Here is a 13069-nt window from a genome sequence, read left to right on the forward strand (position 1 = left end):
TTTTCTCGCGTAGTTTTTTTTACTATTTTGGGTCACACACTTAGAAGTTTTCTCTTGTTTTCGCATGCTTCATCTTTGTAGAATTTTGTAGCGTTCTATTTCCTTTGCAAGCCCTTTCGTCCTTAATTGAACAAAATTATTGACTGCCTTGAAATTAATTCGATGTTTTTATTGTTTGTTCTGTTTCTTTCTTAACACTTTCGCTGAATGTTTGACTTGTTTGTTGTTTGTGGTGTTCAATGGTGTTCTCTTGTTCAAAAATCAAAAAAACGAATTTAACGCTTTCATACTCACACACACACATACATACATACATACACCCACTCATACATACATACACACATACATTCCAATTCACAACAATATACATGCATACATCCAAACACACACACACACACATACACACACTCCAACATACATACGCCATTTGTTTCACAATCGAATGCTTTTGTTGCCATACCCGCTACCGTTATCCGTTAACCCGTTTGCCCGCTGCAACGAACGCAACATTTCCTTCAAACTGTGACTCGAACTGCAACTCGAACTCGAACTCGAACTCGAACTCGAACTTGACGTGAAACGACTGCGTACTAAAGTATGCAATGCCCGCAAAGAACAACAAGTCCAACAAGAAGAAAAGTAACGCCAAAAAGCAGGCAACACCAAAGAAGAAGCAACAACAACAACAGCAGCAGCAGCAACAACAACAACAGCAGCAGCAGGAGCAAGCCCCATCGAAAGCCAAACAAACAAAGAAAGAAAAGGACAAGGAAAAGAAGCAATCGAAAGCCGCAGCTGCAGCACAGGCCAAAGCGAAGCAGGCGGAAACCGTTAAGGAGTCGACGCCAGCAGCCAAGACTGCATCGATGACCATCAAAATCAACTTGAAGGCTTTGGCACAGAATGGATGCGACCGTGCTCGTGACCAGAACAACGCCACCCCGAACTCGAACTCCAACTCGAACTCGAACTCGAACTCAGACACGAACTCGAACTCGGACAGTGACTATTCGAACTCGCATTCGAACGGCAAACGGAAACGACGACGACAAGGACGACGTTCAGGCACTACTACAAACTCTTGCAAATATTCAAACTCCTTACAGAATTGCCAGTTCTGCACCTCGGGCGAGAATGAGGACAAGCTGCTGCTCTGCGATGGCTGCGACAAGGGCTACCACACCTACTGCTTCAAGCCCAAAATGGACAACATACCCGATGGCGACTGGTGAGTAGAAAAAAAGCCAACTAAATCCAACCTAAATCCAAACAAACCAAATCCAGCCGAGCCTTAGTTGAATCTAATCAAATCAAATCGAAATCATTTATCATTCGGTCATACATCTGTGCATCTCTGTCTCTCTCTCTCACGCACACATTTGTCGCATTGTTTTGAATTTTGTTTACTTTTGTTTTGTACCACAAAACCAAATCAATCAATCAATCAGCCGTCCACCCGCTCGCCCGCTCTGCCGCGTTCCGCCCCCTAATTCAACTAATGCAACATGTAATGAGATTCTCCTGCTTTACAGGTATTGCTACGAGTGCGTCAACAAGGCGACCAACGAGCGCAAGTGCATCGTATGCGGCGGGCATCGGCCATCGCCCGTGGGCAAGATGATCTACTGTGATCTGTGCCCGCGCGCCTATCACGCCGACTGCTACATTCCGCCACTGCTGAAGGTGCCGCGTGGCAAGTGGTATTGCCATGGCTGCATCACCCGTGCTCCGCCGCCGAAGAAGCGCAGCGCCGCCAGCAGCGGCGGCAGCAGCAGCAAATCGCGACGGGATCGCGACGCCAGCACCGCAGCCAAGCGACGAGGCAGCGACAAGCAGCAGCTGCTGGCTTCGGCTGGCAGCATGGAGCAGCTCTGCTCCATCGATCAGCATCAGCAGCAGCAGCAACAACAACAGCAGCAGCAGCAGCAACAGTTGCATCTGCACAGCTCTCAGCAGTCGCTCAACTCGTCGCACGATGAGTCCATGACATCCTTGCCAGCGCCGCTTAGGTGAGCGACCCTTTCTAATTGTCAAATAATTGTCACATCTCATTTCAATTCAATCATCAATGTAAAATGTATTTCCAATGCGCATTACTCTAATCCTGTACATACATACATGACTATATACGTACATTATATGTATAACATAAGACATATCTTAAATATATGCACATTAATTCATCTCAAGCACTTTTGTATTGAAATTATTGATACGCAAAAAACCTTTTTCAATGGAAGTTTTTAGCTAAACATAAATGTATAAATTTATAAATATTTTAATAAATTTATATGCATATAAATTTATATGTATTTGAATAAATGTATATTTTCATAAATATATGATTTGGATAAATTTATATACATTGGATTAAATGTATATCAATTTATAAAGTTTTATAAATGACTTATTTTTGTTTATATCAATTATTATAATTATATATATATATTTTTATATATATATTTTTATATCGATTTATTATATATCGAACGACTCTTTTTACTTCAACTGTGAAGTTTATGAAGGGAAGTTTTTAGCTATACAATATTATGTAAACTTATATATATATATATATATATATATATATATATATATTTTTTTTTTTTTTATAAATTTATATTTGTATTTATAATTTTATATATATTTTTATTGAACGATTTTTATTTAATTAGAATTAAAATTAGCTCACGTTTTTTAATGGAATGTTTTCTATATATAATTATATACATTTATACATATTTGAAAAAATGTATATTATTTTATATAATTTATATTTTATGAATATATTCGCAAACGTCACAATTCTAGTGATATAAAGATCAATATATTTTTGTATATCGAACGAACTAGAACTGTGACGTTTGTGAATATATTTATAAAATAATCCTCGACGATATTTTCGCTCCTTCCAAATCCGTTTCATTGGTAAACTGATGAAAAGGTAAACTAATGAACTAAGCACTTCACTAAAATAGAGTCTAAATTGCGTGACTTTAATATTTGAGCAGTGTTTATCACTACAAATTTAATTATTAAAATCGTTTGGATGGATTTTAGAGCTATAGCTTTAATACTTGAGGAGGAGAGTTCCATACTATTAGTCTTAAAAATATTTAGAGTCAGGCTCTATAATCCAGCTAGATAAAGCTTCCACTCCGTTTGTATTTAAAATTTCATCAAATTTACATGCGAACACGCCTGGCCTGAACCATGCACAGTCTGCGTGGATTAGAAATTTATGATCATGCACATCAATTCTTATTTCAATTCTAAAGAGAATTTTGGGTTTGTTCTTCGTTTTGCAGTCCGGCGCATTCGATTGCCTCCGGCACGTACGATGAGCACCACCACAACAACTCCATCGACGCCAGCCGCTTCCAGGCGCACGTCGGCAACAACAATGGCGGCGCGCAGCTGGAGGAGAATGCTTCGTTTGCTGCTGGCTATGCAGCGCCGAACAGCTTTGGCGTGGTGCCGACGCAGCAGGCGCAGGGAATGCAGTTTGTGGCCATGTCGCCGCGCGCTGTGACGCCCACACGGACACCGACGCCCACGCTGACGCCGACGCCCACCTCGACGCCTGTGCCAGCGCCAACGCCGCCACCGCCGACGCTGACAGCGCCGCTGCAGCCGCCGACGGCAAATGTGGCGGCACCTGTGCTGATGCAGTCCTCGCCCACCTCGCTGCTGAACGTTGCCTGTCAATCGCCGCCGCAGCAGCAGCAACAGTTGCTGGCTATGCCGTCGCCCAGAACGTGCACACCGACGCCACCAAGTGCTGGGACGCAAATGTCGCCGCCCCCGATTAACATACACGCCATACAAGAGGCCAAGGAGAAGCTGAAGCAGGAGAAGAAGGAGAAGCATGCCACCAAGAAGCTGATCAAGGAGCTGGCCGTCTGCAAGACGCTGCTGGGCGAAATGGAGGTAAGGCAATCTCACCTGGTTACAAATTTGAATTTTTGTTAATTGATTGGTTATTCTTTGGCAGCTGCATGAGGACTCCTGGCCGTTCCTGTTGCCAGTGAACACCAAACAGTTTCCCACATATCGCAAGATCATCAAAAGTCCCATGGATCTGTCCACAATCAAGAAGAAACTGCAGGATTTGAGGTGACTAAATGGAACTTAACTGTAAATTTACTTTGCTTAACAAATTGAATCTTGTTACAGCTACAAGTGCCGCGAAGACTTTTGCGTTGATGTGCGGCAAATCTTTGACAACTGCGAAATGTTCAATGAGGATGATTCGCCTGTGGGCAAGGCGGGTCACGGCATGCGCAAGTTCTTCGAGTCGCGCTGGACGGAGCTCACAGACAAGCACTCCTGATACCCTACTCAGACGCAGTCAGGTCCAGCCGCAGCTGCAGCATCTGGAAGTACAACAGCAACAATAACAACGGCAGCAGCAGCAGCAGCAGCCCCAACGATGGCGACGACAATGCAGCCAACAGCAACAGCGCAATTCTGGTAGAGATCGGGGCAGGGGTGGGAGAAGGCTGCTTAGCTATAGAATTTGTATATAACGGAAGATGAACAGCAAGTAGTAGAGGGCTAAGCTTAAGTATGTAGCGATCGTTTGTATTATTACGCATTATATTAAAACAAATATACATACACATACTATATAGAGACAGAGAGAGATAGAGAAAGAGAGAGAGCGAGCAGGAAAGTATTCAACGTCCTAGGTTACATGCAGAGATCTTCGATCTGTGAATATATCTGTAGCAGCAAACTGACAAGAACGCGTAACTAATTAGTTGCATTGCAAGCAGCAACAGCAGCTAACTAACTTTAGACTACAACTACTAAATAGGTAGAAGAGCTGACGAAACTAAACGGAACAGTCTTGTGTGTGTCTATGCAACATTTGAACAGTATTTGCGCACAAAGCTGCTTTTGCTTTGTTATTATTATTATATTATTTGATTTGGATTAATTTAGTTGTTCGGATAGTAGTTAAACTGTAACTGTAACTGTAATTGTAACTGTAACTGTAACATGTAACTCTTAACTGTAATTCTAACTATACCTACCTACTATAAATAGAAACCCTTCGCTTTATGGTTTACCCCATTGTATTTGATTTGTTAGAAATCACCGGAGCGCTCATTTAAGTTTTAATTTGTATCTGTACTTATATAAATATATATTTAGTGAAACATTCAATTGTATTTATATATGTATATCCTCATATATATATAAATGTGACCCAAAACCTAAATCTAAATCTAAACTTACCTATAACATACTCAAAAGGTAGATGGCCGCATTTTGTAAATGAATTCAAAATTAAATTAAATGAATACAACATTTGTTTATTTCAACAACAACATTTATGCTTTTACATTCAAATGTTTTTGGCAGAACGCATAATCGTATAGCATACAGTATTAAAGGAAGCACACACACACATACACACACACACGCAAATATTTATGAATAAAAAATTATACAAACAAAATAAAAAACAAAAATTTAAGGCAATTTTACAGCTTAGCTTAGAGACGATATAAAAAGAATATGAATGTGGCATATTAGGAAGCTGCAGCCGCAGTTGCAGTTGCAATCAATTGCATAAAGCACAATTTTAGCTGTAAATACAAGAAATTTAACAAAAATGAATAAATAAATGAAAAATTAAACAAATTATACATAATCTCTCGAAACTCACACAAAGTCAACTTAAATATACACAATATATAATATATATATATATATATACATGAGAATATTTACATAATGTGAAATTTTCAATAAAATTATTATTCATTTGCAGTGCCGCACAATAATTGAATGAGAACAAGAAAGAACAAATAAAAGCAAACAAAAAAGAAAATGAAAAACAAAGTTGACAGCCAGCTAAGAACATAGAACAATGCGAATCCTAAGCAAGTTGAATCGAATACAAATCAAATCTGTTTCGATTCATTCACAATAGCCAGAGCCACAGGCAGAGAACCTCAGCAATCGAAACTACCTACAGAACACAGAAATTGGTCAAAGCAATATATTGGATATCCAATGCCCATTTTAAGCCAGGATACTTCCCATGTAAATAGTTAGCTTCACAGTTGATGATGATGATGATGATCCCCTCACGCTCCCCAGCCCCCAATCATCCTAATGTATATACTTTTTTGGCACCCTCTCATATCACACGCACTCACACTCACACACACTCACAACTGATAGACGCAGCCCATCATTTATCCGAGTATCTATATAGCATATACACATCGTATATATAGAGCCTGATTTGTCGATAAACAATAACTGAATCGCATGTGTGTTGTTGTTTTTGGTGATACATAACAGAAAAACATTTATTTTTAAAGCGTATTTAATTACAAATAATTATTAAAAAATATCTTAACATATACAAAATACAAAACAAAATTTAAAAAAACTATTTAATGATGGAATATTAAACATATGATTGTGAGCAAAACAAAAACAAAAATATTTAAAAAACATATAAAAAACCGCAAAAAAAAAAACTTACGATAAATCGAAGAGGAATCATTAAAAAAAAGTAATTTCGACATTTGTGCACTCATGGAAAACAAATACAACTAAATAATATCAAAAATGTATCCTGATGAGTCTTTTACTTAACTAGGGGTTCTTGATTTTCAGAATCAAAATACAATCAGATAAGTAAAACATTATAAATGCTACTATGATTTGGGCATAGACTAAATTATTTATATGTTTATCATATTTGTCTTTGCGATATTTGATTTAGGTCGTTTGAGTTCAATTTGGTGAATGTGATGAATCGGCATCCTATGGATGTTCATATATTTTCTTCAGCCTTCAAAAATATATTGCTTTGATTTAACCTATTTTTTTTTTTTAGTTTTTAATCCTTTATGGATAATATTTTTAATGATAATAAGGGTTTGCTTTGTTGATTTGTTTTATAAGATGGTATTAATAATCGTTGGAAATACTTGAAAAAAAAAAATATATATATATATTTGTATATATACAGTGGTTCACAGCTTATTTCAACCAGCGCCTCAAAAAAAGTTTGCTGATCTATAAAATCTAAACTATTGGGGATATCGAAAAAATGTAAACGCAGGTTGCTCGTATGATGTTTAAACTAATAGCCACTAGCCCAGTCATCAGAAATAAATGTAATCGAAAATTGGTAGTTGATTTTGGAAATAAACATTCGCAAACACAAAATATCAAAGGAACCAAAATCGGACCCAAAATCTGCATTGGTTGAGGAATGCGATAAAATTACTGCAGAAGTCACTTAAAAGTTGGTGGAATCTATCCCAAATTGGTATAAAATGGTAGTAAACCAAAATATTAATTTTTTGTTATTTACAAAACACATAGCTTTAATAATTTTATTTCATAAGTAATTGAAATAAGCTGTTGAACTGTTTTGGGGTAATTTTTTAGTTTTTAATCAATTTGAAATATTAAAAAAATATTTTAAAAATAAATGAATTAATTTTGTATTAGTTTAAACATCACACTAGCAACCTGCGTTTAAATTTTTTCGATATCCCCAATAGTTTAGATTTTATAGATCAGCAAACTTTTTTTGAGCTGCTGGTTGAAATAAGCTATGAACCACTGTATATACTCAGGCTCTTGTCGATATATACAAAAAAAAAAAAAAATTTCATTATAGCTGATGAGTTTTATAATATCGAACTAATCATCAATGAATATTTAAAACTACATGACACATTTTTTGCCTCCTAAAGTTATTTTAAAGCAAAGTTAAGATATTGATATTTAAGGATTTTAAGAAAACATTAATGAGCTATTGCAGGAAATGCTAATAAGAAGAATTTATATATCAGAGTTTCGCAATTTTGTTTTCTTGCTTAGATTGATATATTTGATATATTTGATAAAAATATACCGTCTGCTTCTACAAACATTCAATTTAAAGCTCATAAAGAGATAGATTATAAGCATGCCTACTCTTGCTGCAATTATCTCAACATGAAATGGAAATGCAATTGCATCTTTCACAATTCTGTTTCTTCTGCCTGCGGATGCCAGCTCTGGCAGTCAACCAACTGAATATCAGACAGGGGATGTTTTGACCGCAAGCTCCATCAAGTGGCAAGACTCGAGCTCCATTGCAGCTGATTGGCTGGTGCAACACGTCATTTACCGTTGCTTGTTTGATCATCCGATCACCAGATCGCTCAAGATCTGTTCAATGGCCATAATCAAATGAAATGCATGACAATTACAAATTTGCGAGTTGTTGGTTTTGCAAGCGCATCAAAAAGTTACCACAACTGTCAGTCGGGGCCCTGATCACTGGCCATGTCCGGTCAGTGCAGCTCTTGCAACTGGTCAATTGCCCAGTGCGAGGGCTGGCCAATCAGTCAGCTGAATCGCAGTCGCCATGGCCAAGTGGCATGTGGCAACTGCAGCACAAACTCAGCCAAGCTCTGCCAGCTGCAACTGTAAATCAAAATGTTCATTTTTTTTTCTTTCCTGTTAATCTTTTCGTTTCTCTGGCAATTTGCCAAAAAATCAATCAATTTCGGCTTCAATTTAGTTTTGCAGCCTCATAAATCTACATTTTGTATATATTCGCATTTGCTGACAGATTGGCAGTCAAGGGTGCCTTTTCCGAACTTTTATGTAGGTGCGATTTTTACTGTGAAATTTGGCCGCACATAAAATGTTAGTGTGGGACTCAACAGTGTGTGGGAACAGCGGCCCCTTTAGGTGTTAATACGCTGCCCTTTTAACGATCCACAAATACACATACACATACATATATATATATATATATATATATGTTTATATACACACACACATAATCCGGAACAATCAGCTTTAAAAAGCCGACAACCTGCGCACGCAAACGACTCATTAAAAGCGGAGACATTTTCGTATATAAGTTTGTAAGTAAGAGACTACCTGTACATATGTATATATATATACATATCTAAATATATACCTATATCTGTATATATCTGTGCATATATATATATAGAAGTTTATATATGGAACTGGGGCCTGTGCTCTGGCCAATGCCAATGGCATTGACAGTTTGAAAACTGGAAACTCGAAACGCTTTAAAAATCACTGATTTATGTAATTATTCGGAGCGGGACAAGAATTTCGTGCACGTCTGCATTATTGTTGTTGTCTGGGAGAGCAGAGTCGAAATCACAAGAAATTTAACAGAAACTACTGATCAGCTAATAAATACCTTCTGGGTATTGAATACTAACAACAAATTAGAAATCATAATAGAGTAATTATTTTTAATATCTTACTAAAATAAATAGATATTTAGCAAAAAAAAAAAAAAAAAAAAAAAAAAAAAAAAAAAAAAAATTTAAAATACAAATACAAATAAAAATAAAAAATAAATAAATAATAAATTTACTAATAATTGTTATGTTTGATGAATTTTTATTTTTAACTTTGATAGACTTTAATATTTAAAAATATTATTTTTGTGCATTTTAGTATTTCATTTTTGAATTATTCATTTTATTATTTTCGGATTCTTTTTTATTTATATATATTTTTATTTTTAAATAATATTTGTAATATTTTATAATATTTATATTGTAACATATACAATATTTTCATATTTAATTTTTTTTTTTTTACATTTCTTACTTTATTAAGTTTATTTATAAAAAAAAAATTTATCAACAATTTTGATGTTATATAAATTTTGAATTTTCATTTTGATACATGTTAATATAATTATTATTATTTACTTTTTTTTATAATTCATATTTTAATTCATATATTATTTATTTATTTTTTAATATTTTATTGTTTGTAATATATACAATATTTTCATATTTAATAATTTTTTACCATTAAAAATTTAATTCTTATAATATTAGAATTATTGAATATGTTTATAGTACATTTATATAACATACTTATTTATATAATACAACATATTTGCATTAAAATTAAAAAAAAAAAAAAAAAAAAGCTTGTCTTGCCCTTTTTCTGGGCCGCTTGTTATAACCCTTTAAATTGAGCAGCTTAGGGTATAAATGCGACGACAACAGATGTAAGAGCCATGGACCAGGTGAGGCGGCAGCTGCAGCGGCAGCAGCAGCAGCATTATCAAAACATCATGGAAGATGACCAAATTAACTGCGCCCAAACAACAACAGCAACAGCAACAACAACAACAACAACGACAACAATTGAGGCAGAGTTTGCGGCCCACGATGGCGACGTCTCCAACTGCTTCGATATGGACTCGCACGCTACCTGCGACGATGGCAATAAAATTGCCTCCATCGAAATTAAGAACGTAAAAAATGTATTGAGAGGCTTTATGTGGAACTGCAGTCGTGGGAGATTGGGGGAGAGAGAGAGGGAGAGACGAAGTGGGAGTTGGGCACTGCAGCAAAACTAATTTAGTGCTGTGCAACGAAACGAGTTTCATGGAACGGCACAAGGTATAGATGGACGGGTAAGAACGGGCGGGGCTCCTCTATACATATGCATAAATACATATGCCAGCGGATCGCATCGGAATGGAACGCATCCCAAAATGGAGTTTGGTAAATGGCCATTTGGCCGTTTGGGACTTCTCTTTGTCTCGCTTCTGATTGGGACATTAATTAAGACACAAAATGCTATTAAAAATACAATGGCTGCATGAATGCCTCTATAAGTCATAAATATTCAAGCACTCATGAATATGCATCAGTTAATGACAGCTCAATGGGGACAATAATCATGCGAGCTTTCAATGCGATCGTCTGATACTCAAAATGCTCAGAATATGAAATAAATTTCGAATATTATTATAAGGCGTTCTTTTATTATTATATCAGGAGAAGTCAATGGAGACAACAATGTTCCGAATGTTCTGAATATTATATTGGATGCACGTCATACAATATTCTTCAGACTATCTTATATTATTACAAGTCCTATATCATTATATCAGAGAAAGTTATTGGGAACAATGAGCATGCGAGATTGAATAATCCAAAAAAATGTGAATTCCACTTTATACTCTTTACAGACTTCTAATTTTTAATGATCAAAATAATGCAATATTGTAAATTTCATATAATACTTAAAAATAAAAATCAAAATTAAATTAATGTTCTAAAAAAATATATATTATTATTATATTCTATTATATTACGTTTTAATTCTTTTTTTTTTTCAATAATCAAAGTACTTAAGTTTTTAAATGTATCAGTTAGAGTAAAATTATTAATATATTCAACTTTTATATTTGAATCAACACAAGAATTGACATTTTATACTTTGAGTTTTTTATTTAATTTTTTATTACCTTTTAAATTTCTATAGAAAAATTTTTTTTCTTTCTGCTAATAGTTAAACATAGAAATGTGTTCAAATGAGAAAATCAATGTAACTATTCCAAAAGAAAATTTAATAATTAGATTAAGTTGTGTATATTTTGTATATTTATTACTCTAATTTATAAATTTCATGTTTATAGTATTTTGGACTAAAGCGTGACTTATAAAGGAATATGTGCAACATCTAAAATTATATTAATATTCTTCGCTTCTTCAGCTACCTTTTCCTTCGTCTGATAAACTACCTCCCCTCAACTAACTAATATTGCTGTTATAAAAATATGTAATAAACTTGTTAGTAAATGGCATACAGTTAAAATACAACTAAAGTCGAGTTGTTATGCTTATTTTGAACATTGTTGCGAGTGTCCCATTACATTTGCAACATTTGCAATTCCGGCTGCCAACTGTGAGGATCATCATCAGCAGCAGCATAGGCCAAAGGCAGTCGCTGATGTGGATGATGATGCCATCTGTTGGCCTGCGTGCAACAGACACCAACCAGCAGCAGCAGCAGCAGGAGGAGCAGCAGGAGGAGCAACAGCAGCAGTGTCTGCACCTCAGACTGAACCCAGCTACAACATGGGTTTAGCTTGTAGAGGCTCAAAGCTCTTCTTCTTCTTCGTGCTGCTGCAGTTGTTGCTCTCTCTATTATCGTCGCGTCTTGATCGTCGTGGGTAACAACAACATCATATTGTTGACTGTTGACTGGTGACACATGGACACAAGGCTAGCAAAAAGGAGTAGCACTCCATAAAGTTGGTCGTGTTGTTGCAACTGCAACTGCAACGTGCAACGTGCAACATTTGCATTTTTGTCTGCCTTTTGCAATACCCTGAACTTATTTAAAGTAGTTAGATCTGGGGTATATTGTTATTGTTAAGGTGTATGTCACAAGCAGGAAAAGAAGTTCATATACTCTTGATTTGGAGCAAGAGCAGTAGTTTAGTTGAGCTAGACCAGAAGCTGCCTGTCTCTCCATCCGTCCGTTCATTTAACCCTAAATCCAATCATCTATGTGGTTGTTTATCTGCCCGTCCATCCACCCTCGACTCTGTTCGGTCTAACTCTATAGACGGTGGAATAGACGGTGAGATAGACGGGGGGGTGACACGGATGTATATGTCACCCCCCCGTCTATCTCACCGTCTATCTCACCGTCTATTCCACCGTCTAACTTTCCACTAGTCCATCCATCTGACCGTCCACCCGTCCTTCAATCGTCAGATCGTTCAGTCTATTGTCCTGTCTTCTCTGATATCTATAGAAACTCTAGTCTTGATATTTTAGAAGTTTTTCATTCTATATCATCAATTAGAACTTCTCATTTGTAGAGCTACTAAATGATATGGGCTAGAAGGATTCCCTTAAAGTAAAAAAAAACATCCAGATTTCAGCTCTCTTCCGTTCACTCTCTTTCAAAATCGAATCAGTAAAATAAAAACAAGAATTAGATTTAAAGCAGCAGCTTAGCACGTGCTTTAGGGTATTGCCTAGTCTGCTACCCCCTACTATATCGCATTGATGTGTTTTTGTTGCCGCTTGCTACAAGTGGCAGAGAGCCAAGTTAAGGTAGATCCATTTTGGTAAGCTGTTTTTGGTCTGCTGTTAGTCTGCTGTTGGCTTACTTATCGGGAAATAAAAAGAGATCCAGCAACTGGGGAAACTCCAGCGAAGCCTGAAAACGGGCGGTCGAGCGATCGGTCGATTGGTCGGGACGGAAGGGTGTTTCAATCACTATACAT

General features: G+C 36.3%; 1 protein-coding gene across 8 annotated transcripts in view; it reads left to right on the forward strand.

The window, feature by feature from the left end:
- Positions 1–5333, forward strand: part of LOC6580606 (bromodomain adjacent to zinc finger domain protein 2B) — a 41637-nt gene extending 36304 nt beyond the window's left edge. For 7 of the 8 annotated variants that reach the window (XM_044011280.1, XM_044011284.1, XM_044011285.1 and 4 more), the window contains 5 exons: positions 597–1228; positions 1533–2009; positions 3306–3927; positions 3992–4113; positions 4174–5333. In XM_044011280.1, the coding sequence (XP_043867215.1) occupies positions 597–1228; positions 1533–2009; positions 3306–3927; positions 3992–4113; positions 4174–4330 (2010 nt within the window). In that variant the 3' untranslated portion in view covers positions 4331–5333. The remainder of the gene's footprint in view (positions 1–596; positions 1229–1532; positions 2010–3305; positions 3928–3991; positions 4114–4173) is intronic. The other variant, XM_044011287.1, reaches the window with a different exon arrangement.
- Positions 5334–13069: the final 7736 nt, after the last annotated feature.

This window comes from Drosophila mojavensis, unplaced genomic scaffold, assembly GCF_018153725.1.
Source record: "Drosophila mojavensis isolate 15081-1352.22 unplaced genomic scaffold, ASM1815372v1 contig_81, whole genome shotgun sequence".
Classification (NCBI taxonomy): Eukaryota; Metazoa; Arthropoda; class Insecta; order Diptera; family Drosophilidae; genus Drosophila; species Drosophila mojavensis.